Raw genomic sequence first — 19,447 nt, 5'->3', positions numbered from 1 at the left:
AACTTATTGGGAACTGGACTAGAAAGTTCAACTACTATATTCTACTGCTAGTGCCACACAACATGTGGGCATTACAATAATTTTTTCTTTTAGGTTTTGACCCCTTCAAAGTTGTTCTTTTTCTAGTGTGTGAAACTGAAATTAACATCTTCCCTCAAATTCCGTCTCGCTTTTGACTAAATAACCTTCTGAGTTTTAGTTTAGTTTACACAGACCTCGACGTTTTCATTATACTATTAGTGTGATTATTGTATTAGTTCAATACATTAGCTCAGAATTCCCCAAGATACAAAAACTTTCCTGTTACAGCTTAGAAATTGTTCATCTTGTGGGGTCCATTATACAGATATAGAATACTTATTCTACACATTTTAATATTTTTCTTGAACTTGCACCGACAAATTTGAACTCCATCAACGTTAAATTGATGTTACCAGGTCCCATGCTAATTAGTTCAGCTGAAGAGAGAGTTGTTCCGGTTCAATCAAAAGCCTTGAATTCTAGAAATGTAATATTTTTGGTAGCAGGAACTTCATGTGAAAGAGTTCTAACCTGACTTAATTCAGATTAGTTCGAGTCTTATTATATATTGACTCGATGCGGGGCATGCATAAGACATTAGGTATTCAACATTTAAAAAAAATGTCACAACGTATTCTCTCCAATTTTATTTATAAGATATAAAGGGAATAATTTTTTTGGTTTTATTTACAAATCATGTGATTAATTCTTTATTATAAATTTTTTCTTTTATCTAATATGAGTAAGGAAAAATATGTTATTGAAATATGTTCATTTATTAAGGATAAATTAAAAATTAATTAAATTTTAGACAAAATTCATAAATTTTAAGATTGTTTTTATTTTTCTAAAATATATTAAAAATAATTTATAAATATGACAAAAAAAATCAATTAATCCAGTATCTCACGTCAAAGTATTTCTATGTAATGGTATTTTTAACAGATAATTTATTTTTATTTAGGTAAATGTAAGCATGGCATAAGTGTCAAGCTATTGACATTTAAATTTTTGTGTCCGCGCCAGATACATAAATAATTAATAATTAGTTACGTAGAGAACTTTTATAGAGAATCCATCAAAAAAATTTAAAGGAAATTAGATAAATAAACCTCCGTGGCACCGTGGCTACCGGCTAGCATATTAATTTGGATAGGCTTTACGTTACGTCCTCTCATGCCGTAATGTCAAACAAAAGAAGTGTACGTCAGGTTCGAATAGGAGAAAATACAATACACGTCATTGTTACATTGAAAGCTGATAAATATGTGGAATGAACAAATACATGCATGTTAAAATTTGACAAGTATAAATCGAGTTTTAATTCAATATTAATATCAATAAATATCGCTATTCAAATAGTGGAAAGGTGCGCGGTTTATATTTTATAAACACCTATTTCCTGTTATTAATGAATTATGAATAAGAGATATTTACTCAATTATCTAAAATGTACTCACTAAATAATTGATGAAGGTGATACGAGCTTTGTATGTAGGTAATTGAAATTGGAATCTCAACTCTTATGAATGAAAAAAAAAATTAATTGAAAGGAGTACACTACTGTTTATTCATAGTATATATCTTTGAAAAAATAAGTCTCTACCATGGATGGGGTAAAGCCAGAAAAACAGGTTGAACTCGCGAGTTAGCCCGTTCAACCCGCAATTTTTGATAAATTGGCTTAAAAGAATTAGTCTATTTTTTAAACCTAACCAGCAAAAATGACAGGTAAAACGAGCTAGCCCACGGGTTAAACGGGCTGGCCCGTAGATTAGCTTATTTTTTTAATCATAATATATTTTTTTATAAATTTACAATAATTACTATATTTTTTAAATTTATAATTTTTGAGTCCCTATCATGTTCTTTAGATTTAAAAAATAATATAAATCTTTCTTACAATATGCAAATAAAGTTTTTATTATAGTTTATAAATTAATTATTTATTAGTTTTTGTAAAAATATTTTAAATATATATTATTTATTAATCTCATAAGATTTATTGATTGAAATTACAAATATAAATTTATTGATAAAAATAATTTATATTTATATTTAAATTTTATTTTAAAAATAATATGAGAAAAATTATTATTTACGTATATGATATGTTAATTATAATTTTTAAATAATTTTAACAAAATAAAATCATATTTTGCGAGCTAGCTTGCAAGCTCGTTAGCCTATTAATGTATGGGTTGAGTTGAATTTTTTTAATCCATTTATTTTAGTAGACTGGCCAACCCAACTCATTAATGTATCAACCTTTGTGAGTTAGCTTGTGAATTGACCCGCAATCTGTTTAGCACTAGGATGGGGTATATATATTTATGATGTTTAATTATAAAAAATGAAATATTATTTGTTTTTTTTTGGACAAAAAGTGAGAAAATATATAAATAAAAAATAGAGAATAGTAGTTAGGAAGAGACATGATTGAAAGATAGAGAAGAAGGAAGAGGAAGATGGTGAGGGAGGGGGTGGCCATGTGACATCCTGCCAACCAGGCAAAGCCTTTAATCTCTTGTCCCCCGATCTTTCTTTTCCTTTCCCTTCATCCAATTATCTCTTGCCACTTCTCCATTATTTTCATCTCTCTCTATATATATAATAATCGTCTTTTATTAAAAATTTTATATCATTTTCCGTTTTTTTTTTTAAGTATAGCACCTAGAACCTTATATTTGCTTTGCGTTGAGAAAACTTTTAACACTCCAAATTAATTTGGATCAAGTCAAGTTTTGACTCTTTCAAGTAAAAGTTTTACTATCAAAGTTCCTTCATTCTTAGTTGTTGAATTCGGGACTTCTAATTAAGCAAGTAGCTTGGTACGATTCTCTTGTTAGTCTCATGGTTTATATAATTATTCCTTTTCATATGACAAATTACTCTACTCATCCTATTTCATAGGATATTTTTTTAATATGATTTGGTGTTCTAAAATATAATATGCTTTAAAAAAATTAAAATATATAAGATTTCATTAATTAATATTATTCCTTATTATTTCGCTCTTTAAATATATTTTTCTTTCTCTATTAATCTCACTCATTGATGAATGATATTTTTGGAAATTTATAGAACATTATGATTACAAACTATTTAATGTAGTTCATTATTTGTATAAATTAAAAAAGAAGTGGGAAACAGAGTTATTTGTGTGTGATATGATATATGGCACGTTGGTCAATTGCTAAACATGATTAAGCATCTTTTTGTGACATGTATAACAGAAACTAGTGGGATCAACTGTTAGCATTCTGAGACAAAAACAAAAAGGACGCAGCTCATTATCTTATCAACACACACATGTGGGTGTGGCTTCTTCCATTCCATGACATGATTAATTAGTGAAGAGGGTACATGTGTGAAAGCTTTTTAACCCATCATACATTCATGCACGTATGCATGTTACATGGTAATTAAGAAATATGTATCCACATGATCATCAAGAACTGTATAATGACGGAATGTCATGGTCATCGACCACTTGTGACTCGGACTTAGCTTAGACAGTTATTAAGATGCTTTAAAAGAAACAATGTTGTGGCAGGACGGTGGATTGAAACATCAGGTTGGAACATGTCTGCCATGAACTTAACACTTCACACATGCATGAATCTGCTCGCAAATTAGGCATTACTCAGAACAATGATGCCCAATCATGGATTTTATTGCTCCTCTCATCTTAAATATTCTGTTTGGATCACAATATAGAATATTGATAATTAATTCATGATTTTTTAAAAAATATTAGTTGAAATATTAATTTTTTCAAATTTTTGATATTTTTAAATTATATTTTTACTGAATATTTTATATAAGTCCTTTAATAATGATAATTAAAAACTCATTATATATATTTTAGATTAATCAAAACTTTTAGAAGATATTTTACATTGTGATTTAAAAGGGGTACAAGGATGGTTGTAAAGTTTGTTTTGATCCTACAAGTCCCAAGACACATCCATCTCATTTGTCTCTAATATTTGTTAATGTTCTCAAGTGCGCAATAAATAAGTATCATTTCTAAAGTAAATGATTAAAATAATCATGCATTTTAAGAAAATTAGAACATGTAATTTTACAATTAATTAACTCAAGTACTTTTCTTAATTTTTTTAACTCCTACATTTAAAAAAGGAGGGAATAGTTAACAATAAAAGTTGAGTCTAATATAAGAGGTTAGTTTCTATTATATAAAGAACTAATGTTTAAATTTTCACACAAAAAGGTGTCCACACTTAATATCTAACAATACTTCAAATAAAATTATTTTTAATTAATAGAACAAATAAATGTGAACAGTAAAAAAAGGTGGGAATAGTTTTTACGTTCCACCGCTTTATTATAAAACTTGACAAAGCACCTCATCTTTTTATTTGCTTTTTCTTTTTATATGGTTTAAGAATGCTTTTATTTAAAAAATATTTACCAACATATTACATAATGAATGTACTTTCTCCGTTTCATTATTTTGTTTTTAGATGCATTAAATGAAAGGCATGTCTAATTAATATGTCATATTTTTACATATACATTATATATTATAATCTATATGCAGTATCCTTAAAAAAAGACAAATATAATAAAAAAGAATAAATAATATATGAAGGGTAAATGTGTATTTTTTTCTTGAAGTATTTTTTAAAAAGCACCCATCACCCTAAACTATTAGAGAAGAGATTTTACTCTTAAAGTAATTAAAAAGAAACATTTTTATTCTTACCATTAAATTTCCGACGTTGACCGTTAAAAAATATTAATTGGGACTCCCTCCAACGTTAATTGTTAGAGAATTTGAAGGTAAGAATAAAAATGTTTCATTTTAATTACTTGAAAATTTAAGATTAAACTTATTCCTACTAATAGTTTATAGTATTGAATGTTTCTCGAAAAATATTTAAAAAAAATACACTTTTATTTAATATACTAATAATTTATAATAGTATCATCCATCTTTTATACCAATAGTTTTATTTCCACATCTTTTGAGTATTCCAAATAGTTTAATTAAAATATTTATGAACTAATTTCTTTTATTATAAAATAAGCTCTTTTTTTTCTTGGCCAACATAAAAGAAGCAGTTGATTCCTACTTTTTTTGAGTGGAAAGCATTTGATACCTACTAGGTCTAACCCTTGATTTCAATCTGTTGAAATGTAGATACTTGAACGCATTACCTCACCATAATTTATATGACACTTTTATAATTGGTTAAATCTCTTAATATACATATTGATAAAAAATAAAATTTTATTAATAATTTTTTAAAATATTACCTTTTTTATTATCTTTTCCCTCTTTTTAATATTTTTTTGGTAAATTTTTCTTTTTAATATTCTTTTATAAATAAAGTATTAAATGAAAAGTATTTTTAAAAGTTTATATTTTTCTCTTTAAAAATAACATTATAAAATATATTTAATGTGCTTAATTAATATATTTAATTTTATTTAAAATTTTTTTATAAATTAAAATAAAGGAAATATTATTTTAAAAATTTTTTTTTTAACTAACAAAAAAGCGATAGATTGTTGACACAGTTAAGATTGGTTTTTATTTCATCTCTTGGTGTTTAAAAAATGTGAGGTATCCAGATCTTTATTTGTAGCCAAAATTTGACATAAATTATTCACACTTTATTCTCATTGTAAAATGCCATATTTCTATTCCTAAGATTGAAATAAATTACAATTCTCAATTCTTTATGACTTCTAGAGGATAAAATATTTTCAGGAACAAACAAATTATAATGAATTTTTTTCTTTATTTTCAGTTAGTTTTTGATCTGTTATTCTTGTAATGGACCTTTTAATGGATTTATCTAAAAATTTTCTTATCAACGTAGCTTTTTCGTTGATATCTTTGATTAATTTGGTGCTTTCCCTTATGAATCAACCAAAGGCCTATGGTTTGATATGTATTAAATTGTTCAAGGTATTTTTTGGACAGACAAATTGGTTTGATACTCAATATTCCTTTTTTCATCAATTCAGTATTTTTTTATTCAATTTTATTAGAGTGAAATCCTTCTGATTCTTCATTTTCATAATATCTAAGCTTAGTTAACTTCTTTAAATAGAGGCTATAGCACTTGTTTAGATTTTTCCGTCTAAGGATGAGACATAATATACTTGAATATTTTTCACTATTCTTTCATTCAAGCAATCACGCTAGTTCAATTGAAAAGGCATACATCTTCTTATAGAGCAATTAAGCTCTATTTCGATGTTATTCATGTATTTATTTATTTATTATCATCCAAGGCACATTAATATTATATATTTCTTTGGCTTGAATCGAGATGTGAAACCAAACTTCTCCTCAAAAGGATAGATGGTTGATGGGATGAGATTGAATGAGATTCAATGCAGGTCCAATTTTTTATTCACTTGTGGAATTTAGGTGGTTGGTGGGACCACCATGGCTCCTCTTTTCTCAAAAATTCATACACTACTTATCAATTTATAGATAGCTATCTCTTGGTCACCATTCTCCAAGAGTAATTAGAACTCTTGTGTGGAACTGTTATTATTATCAATCGCTTCACTAATATTGTGGACTGTTATTACCATTCACCAAGAGCTTTGAAATTATTTTGGTCACAAAATGACAAAACATTGGACAATTATTATGGTTATGTTTGGTTGGATGGGAGGGAAGGAGAAGATCCCCTAATTTGGAGGGGGGAGGTTTTGGATAGGAGGCCCTCCACCTTATCAAACAAAGGGTGGGCTGTGGAGGGGAGGAAAATTTTTTTGGTTACAATACATAAAACTTTTTTAAATTTTGAGACAAGTGTATATAATCTCATTTACCTTTAAAAGTTTAAAATTAACTCCCTTTTATTTGGCAAAATCTCTTATTATTAATTATGTTATTTTTTTTATGAGGATTAAAATGTCATTTCACTAAAAAATGTTATTAAATAAGAATATTATATTGTATAACTATTTATAATAAATTTTTTATATTTTATGGATAGTTAAGGCATTGATAATAGCAAAATAAATGTTATTATCACCCTATAAAATTTTAAATATTTACTTTTGTGTTAGTTTTTTACATTTTTTGTTATCAGTAGTGCATAGCTTTCTAGTATTAAAAGATAAATTAATCTAACATAATAATATTTAAAAATATAAATAAAAATTTATCTTTTAAAATAATAAAATCATGCTCCATTGATAACAATAAAACATGGATAAAATTAATACACACATAAATATTTAAAATTTTATATAGTGATAATAACTTTTTTTTTGGGTTATCGATGCCTCAATTATCTAAAAAAATATAAAAAAATTTATTATTAATAGTTATACAATATAATATTTTTGTTTAATAATATTTTTTAGTTGAATGATATTTTAACCTTTATAAAAGAATAACATAATTAATAATAGGGGGTTTTGCAAGATAAAATTAAAGGTTAGGGGATGAATTTTAAACTTTAAAAGTGATGAGGGTTATACGTAATTGTTTTAAAGTTTAAAAGAGTTTTGATACATTTTAGCCAATTTTTTTTTTAAATTTTTCCTCCTTTCTCCTACAAGTTTACAGCCATTAATGACTAATATGATTATTATATCATTAATATTATTGTTAGTTGATTTTATATTTTTCTTAGGTAGTATGCAAATATAATTTCAATTCCTGGAGAGCTGGAGGCACCGACGTTGGTTCCTAATACGTACTGCTACCAATTGTTGTGTTTAAATTAGTTTGACTTCATTATCAACCGACATAGTGAAACCTGTCAACCATCCTCACGCTGTCTGCGTTTCCCAAAATTGGTTAGCTCTGCGACCATATTTAATTATAAAATAATTATTTTGTGAAGACTTGATCTGTAATCCCACTCGTTTCAATTAATTAAATAATATTGGTAATAAATAATTTTAAAAGGCATGCAGTACGGCTTTATATTTTCATGGCTTTTCATGTGTTTATAAAATGGAGTATTAAATGTCCGCATTTCTTTTAATAAAAATTTAAATATTATTTTAATTCATTGCTATGCTCAAGAGCCAACTCAGAAATTGCTCCATTTGGCTTATTAAAAGTAGTTTCTAACATATTTTGTCAAAACCAATAAAAATTTTACAACTCATTAATTTTTTAAAAAAATTAGTAGATTTTTAAGTTTACCCTTTTTAAATATACATGTTGATAGAGGACGCGGAAGTAAAATCGTGTTAATTTAGGAACAGAATCCTTGAACATAACAAAAACATAAAAATAAAAAAAGAGACGAAATTTATGATGAAAATAAAAAAAATAAAATAAACAACAGGATAATGATCAAGGATAAAATCTTTCAGAGCACCTACTCCTAGGAACCTCAACCTTCGAAGACACCACAAGAGTTGATCACATTTTTGATCACGTCTATTTCTCACACGGAATGTCACTACAAAGTACTAAGGCTCATAAGAGTTATAAACTCTAAAATAAATAATTTTATTCAACTTCTCTTCCGTTTACAAGAAGGAGCATGCCTAATATATATAAACTCATAGAGAAGATTATTTCTTAAAATTAAAAACCCAATTTTCTAATACTAAAATGAGAAAGAAAATAATATAAAATAAAGGAAAAAATATTCAGCCATATAATTTAGGAGATGTGATCCTAAAATTATGAGATTATAAAGCTTAGAAATTAAAAATAAGATAATTAATCCTAATCATTGTCTATACTCGAAATGAAAAACTATGACTAGTCTCGCTCTTTAAGAAAGGAAATCAAGTCAAATGACCCCTAAAATAGAAAACAATTAAGGAAACAATCAAAGGATCATAAAGGACTCACTCACACCAGCCTTAACTTTTTCATTAGGGTTTTATGCTTCCTTACTTGCAAGAGGCTCCACTTGTAGTTGTCCTTTTATTGGGTTTGGGTTTGCACTTCTTGAGCTTGACTCTTCATGGATTTGGATCTTAAACACATCATACATGCCTAGATGTTCTCCTTTGGGCTTGAAAGGAGTGCCTCAATGTTCTCCAAACTCTTGAATTTCTTACACGTGACTAAATAAGGCTTGTTTTATGGCTTTAGTTTGAGTTCTTGTGATTGGATCTCTAATATATTGTGAAGGGTCTTTAAGCATGTTGAATTGGAAGTGTTAGGCTCCTTGCTCTTCGCCTTAGGTTTCTTTCATGCCACCATGCTCATGATTACCATCATTAAGTTTCGTTGTCATTAATGCCATGTCATCTGTGTCATGGGATCCATCACACATTTTAACATTATACTTTCTCTTATTGACACAGTACTTCCTAGTCCTATTTATAAGGTAAAAAGAGAATATATTTTTGTCATGTCTATAAATCACTTCATTAATTTTTTTTCCCAATTGCCTTTAATTAAATGTTGGAGGGAGTAAATATAATATTAAAGTATGTGTATATATTTAATAGAGATAAATTTAAAAAATTATTAAATTTTTAATAGAATTAATGAGTTTTAAAACTTTTCCTTAATTCCAGTACAATATGTGGAAAGTAATTTATAAGTTATAAATATAATCAAAGGAGTAAATATTTAATGGGATGTAAAAATGAAACTCAAAACAAAAAGTTAATAACATATTAGTATTTTATAAATAGGATGAAAAGTTATTCTTTGTTTGTCTTATAAATAAGATTGGAATCGAGATTTGGTTGATGTTGGGAGAATTCACTCTCTTTGGTTCATATCTATAGAGGATGAACTTGGGAGCTTTCGCGCGAAGCTTGGACTCATGACATTTTTTTATTTCTCCCGATTGAATCTAGAAAATTATTGGAGCTGAGATTTGTTGAATTTATTTACAATTTTTTATTATCTTGTGATTTAAAAAAATAGAGAAAGTTGTTAAACGACTGATGGATAAAACAAGAGGCACGTGTAGGACTATGAGTGGGTAATCCTAAGTGTATTAAAAATTAAAAAAAGAAAAAAAACATAAAGAAAAGTTTTTTTTTTTTTTTAAAGGGCAACAGAGGGTGATGCGTGGGTGGGTGTGTGTAATTATCTCCGGCTCAGCCGCTAGATTATCACTGGTTTCATCAAAATGATCAAATGCTACTCCCCATCCTAATTTACAAATATTTTAAATAAAATCAATAAATAATAATAAAGTTTATTAAATATACTTTATAATTTTATTTTTTTAAAATAATAAATTTTAAAAATATTTTTTATTTAATACTCTATTTATAAAAGAATATTAATGAGAGGGGAAAATGAAAAGGCTAATATAAGAAAAATATCATTAGCAAAAACTTTTTTTTATCAATATGCCTTATATTTTAAAATATCAAATCCATCTCAACCCAAAAGTATATTATAAATTGGCATGGAGGGAGTATTTTTTGATTAATACTCACTCCGATTTAAAATATAAGTATCTTTTAATAAAAATTTGTATGTCAATAAAATCTTTATTTTCATCAAAATACAAATTATGTTTTTATCCTTAGACCTTAGTTTTAATTTATAATGAGTAAGAAGAGGGCCATGAATTCATGAACATAAAAAATTATGTTAATAAATACTGGGAGTAAAGTAAAAATTGTTTTTACAAGTATTAAATTATTTATATATTGAATCAAAATTAATTAAAAAAATAATTATATCCTGTATAGGAGGAGTAATATTTCTCATAATAAGTTATATTCATGAGCTAATCTTCAATTTCACCTATCATAATATAACTTTTTGGAAAAAATAATCATATGCCCTTAGAGTTGTGGATCATCAGTTTTAACCCATTCTTTAAATTTTAAGTTATTGTAACTCAATTTTTATAGTTTTAATTATATTATAACGTAATTTTTAAATTTTAACTATTCCAATTCAATTTTTATAATTTTAATCAATTAAAGTATTGATATCTATATTTTAAAAAATTACCAATATTAAAATTATTTAAATTTTTTAATCTTTAAAAAATTAAAAGAGTTTAGTAATTTAAAATACTAGTCTCAAAATAATAAAGATTGAATTGCATTAAATTAAATTTTATAAATTAAATTATAATTGGGTAAAAATTATAGGCATCAAATAAGTAATTTTTCAATTACTTTTAATAGTCAATTCACATCGATGAGGATATTGACATGCTGGCCGAGTATCTTTAAACCCCTCGGGCTTAAACAAGAGAGAAATAATTAAGTTATTGATTTTATTTAAAAATAAAAGAAGTTTTTGACTTTTTTTTTCATTTAAATAAAAAATTTTAAATTTACCTTATATTCCCACTTAATAAATTTAAATTTTAATATTTTATCAGGTAAATTATATCGAGGACTGCCTATCTATTCTAGAATATACTCTTTTTTGCCTTTTTAAAATGATTCTTTTATCTGTAATATAAGATATTGAAAATTTTGATTTTTTAGTCTTCAAACTTTTAATTCACTTATAACTCAATCTCTCAACTTTTGAATCACTTATAAATTAATCCCTGAATTTTTATTAATTTTTTTTATGTTAATTTATATCTCACATCAATGAATAAGAGAAGGATATTTTAGAATAATATATGAGTATTTTTTTATCCCTCTTATTTTATAAGAAATTTTTTTTAAAAATTAAAAAATAAGGATCAAATTATAAGTGAATCAAAAGTTAAAGGATTGAGTTACAAGAGAGTTAAAAGTTGAAGAATTAAATGATTAATTCTTTTAAAGATATTTGATAGGATATTAATTATATTTTTTAATATTATTTATTGATTATAAAAATTAATGTAATTTAGGTTTGAAAACTTTCCATTCTTTTTTGTTTTTTCCGGCCAAAGGAAAACTTGCCATTCAAATGAAAATAAAGTTAAAAATTTATTTTAGTTTCAAGTAGAGTTAATGAATTAATTACACAAGTGCTCATCACACGGAGCAAAGAGCATGGTATAGTAATTTAAATTCCCAAAAAAAAAAAAAAAAAAAGGGACAGCGGGGAGGGTGGTACTGTAATTTGGTGGCCCAAGACGGCGTCGCAGAGAGATCACGTGAGAGGGGCATGCAGTGGAACTTGGATCTAAGGAGGGGGTAGACTGACGTGGCCTACACTCTTATGCTGTGCCCTATTCTCTGCACCTCATGCACTTGATTCTTCTCCCTCCTCTCTCTCCGCGTTTCATCCTCCCTTGCATGATGCTTACGCCCACTCTATTTTTAGTTTCTAATATATATACATATATATATATATATATATATTGTTTTTGGTCAGAAGTTTCTAAAATATATAGTTCTTTTTTTTATGCATAAAGAGTATGAGAGTATGTTTCGAGTAAAAAATAAATCTCTTTCAACTAAATTATTATATATAAATTAATTATAATTTGAATTTTTAATTATTTATATTTAACTGATAAAATAGTTGCTTGTTTTGTGTCTTGTTCTTTGTTCCTTGTGCTAGTTTTCTCTACGTAAATTTCATATATTCTTCTTTTTTATTGTGAAAATATTTCATCAATTCGAACATGAGTACATGACCCTTGATTTTTGAAGTTAAATTGAAGAATTCAGACACCTTGAATAGTAGCATCACAACTTGATCTTCTAAGTCGATTCTTAACCTTACAAAGGATTTTTGAGGGGATCAAAAATTTATATACTTTCTTCATATTATAATATTATAACTAATTTATGTGTTTTTTTAAAATTTTTATATCTTTCTAAACGTGCCCTTAAAAAGAATAAATATAATATTTAACTTAATCAAAACACTATATTGTGGATCAAGCAGGGTTTATAAAAAATGCTATATATTATGACCCAAGAAAAAGTATTTTATTAGATCCTATATTTAAATTATTTTTAATTACTTTATAACAGTAAAAGACGTATAGTTAAATAATTGATATTGTTTAAAAATTATTTTTTTAATTTACAGTTATTGAATATATAACATTTAAAATTATTTTCTCTCTAAATAACTTTTTACTATACGCATTGAAGATTATGAAAAGGTACCATTCAAAAAAAGTAATTAATTATCCAATTTTTTTTTATACAAAGTTGATTTATAAAAAAGCAATCAACTTCTTTCAAAAGGTAATTATATATATAACTGGAGGAAACAATGCGAGAGCAAATTGGATTATTGAAACAAATCAGCTGTTCCATCTTTGCTTCTGAAGGGGAGACATCACTGTAAGCTCAGATTAAAGTATTAAAAACAAAGAGAAAGCCTGAAACCAAGCATTAAATGGCTCACAAGATGTTACATCAAATTTATGGCACCACATTTTTATAGGAATAACTTATGAATGAAGTATATTCCCCGAGTTATTGAACATTTGTGTGTGTGTGTGTAGTTAAAATAGATATTTGATTTGTGTTTGACGTTATGAGCTCCACGCTTCAATGTCCGTAAAATAGGAAATAAAGTAGTGGGTCTTGACATCAGAATAGGAAATGTTTAATAAAACGGCAGCTCTGATTATGCCTACTTCTAAACCTCAAATGCAGTGGAGAGGCAACATTGATGTGTTTGTAGGGCTGTTGGCCCACCACTTCTAATGAAACCCAGCAGATAATGGGCCTCTTTTCTTTTTAATAATTAGTTTTCTTGTAGCATTGGATTAGTTTATGCTTTTAAAGGACCTGTCACAATTAGGTCCCATGATATTCAAATATGATCAAATCAAATAACCATATAAAAAACTGATAAATATTTGATTCAACTGATTGAGAAAGTTGAAACAATTTATCCTAAAATCTTGAATTTGAATCCTAAAATTTAAAATTGCATTAAATAAAAATACCAAATACATTTCCCAAATAATCATGAGACTTTTGTTGATAATAACAATCTCACACGATAAGATTCAGATTAATCTAGGTGGATCATAATAATGCTCCAAGTTTTTCAAGATTAAAAATAGCTATAGAAAAAATAGACGCAGCCACCCCCTACATACGAGTGCGCAGACTCGCTTGTGACCTTAATGAAGAAAGGTTTGGTGGTATAAAGCCATTGGCTTTTGTTTTTGTTTTTACTTCAAACTAAAAGATGATGGTTTTTTTGGTTTTATTTTTCATTTTATTTCTCTCACCAAAGAGAAAAGTAAGCCTAGGAGCAAAAGTTAAGCAAACTATACCAGAAGGCGTCCCCCTAAAAGCAGAGCTTACTGCTATGACTCAAAAAAAACAATTTCTACTCAACCAGTCCTAAACCTAGACCACCAAAACTCGAGCCGAGCTGAGCTGAGCCGAGCCCCCAGCCTCCAAGAAAAAAAATTTATTACCAATTTTCTCAATCTACCTATGGCTTAATTCAAGAGACAGTGAACATTACAACAAACAAGTAATAATATGGTTCTACTAGCTCTAGTATTAACCCTCAAAACAATGTTTATGACATGGTCATTAGGCACAGAAAGAGGCATAAAAACTCGTGTCAGCCAATACAATGCCCTTCGCCTGTCAAATGCAGGCATACATTGAGCCCTGAAAAGTTTAAATAAATTATACTTCCAGGTATCTCCAAAGAGAAATAAAACTTCATTCCGATCAGCTTGATCAAAACACTGAAAAATTCCTGATTTTGACGATGGGAACACCTACCAAATTATAGAGGCATCGGTCCTTAGTCCTTGGATGCAATAGTTTCTTTGCAAGTGTGAACCACCTAGGCCAAAGCTAGCCACATCGATCAGTGATAAAATATAATGTTGGGATTTAAGTATATAAGAGAAATTCTGTAGGCATACAAAATCACTTGTTAGCACATGTATCTTTCACAATGGTGTCGCAATAGATAAACTGAAACACCGGATAATTCACAGCAAAAGAAGGTAATAAATTTCCATCAATTCTAACATATCAAATCATATATATAAATTCTGCCCAGCGGTTCGGTCCCCAAACATTGTTTTTGTTTAGCTCTTGTATTCACTGGAATTGATAGCATATGACATCATGCAATCGCATTGGATCTCATATCTAGTGTTACCAAGGTTGATCAGAATAGTGTGCTATTATATTTTACTTCCTGCATCTCACAGTTTACAATAATACTGTTTGCTGAATTGTTTTCCATGCCTCAAGTACGGCTAGGATACTATCAAACTAAACATAAAGAACTACCATGATGCACAAGAAAATTTTCACTTTTCTGTAAAGTGCAATTTCTGTTATTTTTATGGGGGGGAAAAGAAAACGAAAGGAAAGAAGACTGGCAGCTAGGCTAGACAAATCATATAACCAGTTTCTCTGAAGAAGTATTGGCTATAGGAAATGCATGCTGGAAATCTACCCTGCACAGGATGCAACATTAGGTAGAACGGAGACTAAAGAGCATCTGCCTCCCCATGTGCCTCAACAGTTTTTTATTTTTCGATTTCTTTTTCTTTCCTTTCCTTTTCTCTTCTTTCCTTTTTTGTTTTTTAAATAAGTCTCCAAGCAAATGAAGAGCCCTTGCAACCTCCACAGTATATGGGAAATTTCAAACAGTGGGTGCCAAGAAGAGAAAATTGCAGCAACTAGAAAGAAAAGTAATGTAATCTATTTAATTGAAGATGTATTATCTATTGGAAATCCACTTGTAGGAATGCTACTCTTCACACAATACAAAATCTGTTGAACTAAGACTAAAAGATCCATTGCCTCCAACTGTACCTCAAAACGGCTTTCGAAAGAAAAAGCCTCCAAGCAAATGAATGATCCTGTCAGGCCACAGATTATATAAGAATATGCCAAACTTGGCTCAAAACAGCAACTTGCCATCAGACAATCATCTATCTTCTCAAAGGTTCTAACTGTACTTCCATTCTTGAAGAGGAATCTAAAACTTCCTCAGCAGTTGTCCTGTTTGTGCTCAAGAGATCAAGAGAATCGTCTGACTCGAGATTACCAAACACCCAATTGCTTCTTCCAAATATATGATCCCTTCGTAGCTCCTTTTCACGGTACTCTAGATAGGCAAGCACAAGTGCAAGTGTTAAGAACCAAATAGCCAAAGCCCAATTGAGTCCGTGAATATTCTCAGCACCATATCTCTGGCCGAGATGCTTCATCCCACTAAACAGTGCAGCAATCCCTAAGACAATAGCAGATCTGCCAACAATTATGTGAAAGTACTCCCAAATAAGCCTCTTAATGGGCAAATGCTCCCCGTTTCCTGGTTTTTGAGGCCTTAGGGATGCATTCACTGGCTGTACACAAGCCAAGAACATTGCAGCTATGCCAAATTTAACATGTAAAGAGCTGACATAGAAACCCTGCAGCTCTCCCACAGCAAAGAGAAGGGCAAGTAAAATAATAGCTAACCCTGAGGATTGCATGTAAATATGAATCCTGTACCATAAATCACCCTTAAGATGCTTTGCATATCTGGCTGCCAATATACCACCAGGAAGCAAGATACCCCATGCAAGAAACATCATAATCCCATGCACTGCTAGGACAGGAAGCAAGTCTTGCTCTGCTTCTGCAGAACCACGCATCAGTAGTACACGGATAGGCCTACTGCTTGTAAGAGAATGCATATTCCTCTCGCTAAGATGTTCATAATCCCATGAAGCACCCATTGCCCAAACAATGTGAAGAGGAGTGGTGGGATCAATGATATTTTTACATTCTGGCCTATCCCCTTGATTACAAGATGGATTCAAAGGACGCGTAAATTCCAAAGTAATGATGCCATTTTCTGTTTTGCATCTGACATATGTCAAATTCTCATTCGTTTGATGTATACTTGAGGCATCCTTTCCATCAATCCAATAAGTGTTTACACGACCAACAGCATTTTCGTCAATCCATCCTACGTAAGCGTAACTTTTTACCATTCCAGTTCCAAATCCTATTGCAAGATATCCACTTTTTTTCTCAGCACGAGCTGCAATAGATATTGTATCCTCTGCCAATGTCCAAAAGAAAGTAACCTGTTGATCATCCAGAACAACACTGCTATTGTACATGTCTGACAGGCCCCCATCAACTACCTCCACTTTCCAACCCATCTTCTGTTCAAACAATGAATGATAGTAGATATGATCAGGAGTGTTCCTGTCAGGAACCCAATCTAACTCTTTGGGACTGGCTTGAACTCCTTCGGCTTCAGGGCCTCCAAAATAAATGGTCTCGGTCAAATTCCTCAAGGTTGCATTTCCACCAATTGGATCTGATGTGATATAAAGTGCAACATCATGCCCAGCTTGTATTGAAAACTTAACTGGCATCCCTCTCTCCACTCTTAAGACAGGAGCTTCCTTTTTGTTGATGTAAAGAACTTTAGCTGGATTTGGAGGGTTTGGGTAATGTAATGCGGGGCCAGATGAAACTACCAATGGAACTTTTGCATCTGCAATGATAATATCTTGATCTTCCTTATCTTCTGCATCAATAGGACCTAGACAGTCATTCAAATGCTGTGACACATTCAACACCAAATGCCCATATGTCTCAAATGGTGGTCCCCCATGATTTTGAGGAAGATAGTAAGGCCAAAAAGAGTCAGGAGGTTTAATCAACCCCAAAGCCCAAATCACTGTCATATTTGCTGTATGGTTCACTGGGTGATCATACTTTTCTTGCACCTTACTCAATGGCCTCCGATATCGAACAAATGAGACCCCATCCTTCCTATGCCCATAAATTAACTTTGTGTTGTTTTCTGAAGAAACCCCTTCTGACGCTTCATAAACTGAATCAGGACAAACCCCTTCCGGCAATCCATCGCTCTTGTTCATACACTCACTGTACTTGGTAATGTAAAAGTCATCTACAAGTGGCAAACCATCTTCCTTAAACCCTGTCACAACCACATCAGCTCCAATCATGAGTTCAGAACTAGAAGAATTCGGGTCTGCCCAACCAAATGCCATGTAATTTAGAATTCCAGTAGCGGCCTCCAACCCAATATCAACAAAATCCTCCTTAACGTTTAGCGTCCACCTAACTCTGAAAGCCTTTGATAACACCTTACAGTTCTCAAACATAGTTGGCTCCGTGTGATTACGACCTCTGTCCGCCCCACGACCAGCGTTGCTTGAAGGCGAAGGAGCCAAACTAGGACTGGGAGAAATCGCAGTACCATTCATCAACTCCCCAAGCATGACATGCCCAAAATCCGAGGCAGTGGGGATATCCCACACAGCCAGGACCTGGATCATATCCCATGTAATATTCTCCATCAAACGCACGACAAAGCTAGCATTCTTGTAAGTATCGTTCAATTTATGATCAGACACAATGAATCCCGCAGTGAGGTTGTCGAAATCAGAATCGGTTGCACCCCACCAATGGACATCGGACCCAGAAAGCATATCGAATTGTGAAACCCTAAATGAACAATCATCAATGATTTTCACATACCCTCTCAGCTGGTGCTGAACCATTTTGAACTCGGACTCCAAATCGACAAGTGGGCTGTTCCGGCCGCAATTCCCACCGGGATCCGCATACCCGAAGAACAGGAAGTTGAAAAGGAATGATATGAGTACGGATTTGTGAACCATGAGGATGGGATCCAAATTTAAAAGATCTACTATCCGCCCAATCCTTCGGACCCGAATTGCCGCTTATCAAACAGCGAGGAACCCAGAAGAAGACGGAGGTGCCGGAGGGCGAGATCGCCGCCGCCGCCGGTGGAAGTGTCGTTGGGCGATCAGGATTGTAATTGTAATTTTAAAAGTTTGTTGTTGCACGTTGGGGTTGACGTGGGAGCACGAAAGGCGAGATCTTAGGTTGCTTAGCACCGAGACAATAAACAGCAGAGTTGCATGGAAATGGTGTTCAATTTGTTGACGATAACAACTTTATTCGAATTATTCCGTTGCCATGATATTATGATCGGGGAAAATCACATCAACTTCATAGAATTTTTAGTGAATATAAAACACATTTTTTATAAGTCACTGGAAGCTTGAATAATGAATGGGTCATGGTATTAATTAGAAGTTATATTGACCACCACGTCTATTTTTTAATTTTAATTTTCTTTCAAGTTTTTTTTTCTTCTGCAGCAGATTATCCTTCCCATTCTACTTATAACTAACTCTCAATTTCAATTTTTTATAAAAAATTGAGTGATGAAGTGATATAAAGGATAAATTGAATGATGAACTATTTGAATTTTTTGTTATTAGTTACTACCTTTTTTTTTTCTAGAACTCTTTTTATAATGCTCGTATAAGTTTGTTGCATATGCAAAATTAAGAGCCTAGATGCTTGATGCCAAAAAATTTATTCCTACTTGACTTGGGTAGTTGCTACAAGTTTTAATAGTTATGTTCTATTCATAACTCAATGCTTACTTAGTCTGAAAGATCTATTTTAAATGGATTAGACTCTATTTCATTGAATATTGTATTGAGCCTGACTTTTCATTTCTTGTTATATGGAGTTTTTATTTGAATGTTGACATTTTAGGTCCAAACAACTAAAATGTAGGGAAAGCATACAGCGACTCATGATCTATTGATAA

The 19,447-nt window shown here is 30.2% G+C and overlaps 1 protein-coding gene across 3 annotated transcripts; it reads right to left on the bottom strand.

Annotated features, from left to right (window-relative positions):
* Positions 1-14,327: 14,327 nt before the first annotated feature.
* LOC129285787 (cytochrome b561, DM13 and DOMON domain-containing protein At5g54830) lies at positions 14,328-18,757 on the bottom strand. Of its 3 annotated transcripts, XM_054921673.1 has the most exons (3): positions 15,640-18,757; positions 14,587-14,650; positions 14,328-14,469 (listed from the first exon to the last, which is right to left on the bottom strand). In XM_054921673.1, exon 1 carries the CDS (start codon positions 18,477-18,479, stop codon positions 15,759-15,761), a length of 2,721 nt encoding a protein of 906 aa, XP_054777648.1. In that variant the 5' UTR covers positions 18,480-18,757; the 3' UTR covers positions 14,328-14,469; positions 14,587-14,650; positions 15,640-15,758. The 3 variants fall into 3 exon arrangements, with proteins under 3 accessions (XP_054777648.1, XP_054777647.1, XP_054777646.1); XM_054921672.1 differs by having other exon boundaries at positions 14,587-18,757; XM_054921671.1 differs by having other exon boundaries at positions 14,328-14,720.
* Positions 18,758-19,447: the final 690 nt, after the last annotated feature.

Source organism: Prosopis cineraria, unplaced genomic scaffold (assembly GCF_029017545.1).
Source record: "Prosopis cineraria cultivar Desert tree isolate PC_DT_omini unplaced genomic scaffold, ASM2901754v1 PC11, whole genome shotgun sequence".
In the NCBI taxonomy this organism is placed as follows: Eukaryota; Viridiplantae; Streptophyta; class Magnoliopsida; order Fabales; family Fabaceae; genus Prosopis; species Prosopis cineraria.
This window is presented reverse-complemented; position numbering and strand designations above follow the sequence as displayed.

Coding starts and splice junctions, on each gene's coding strand:
- LOC129285787 (XM_054921672.1), bottom strand. CDS start 18,479: ATGGTTCACAAATCCGTACTCATATCATTCCTTTTCAACTTCCTGTTC.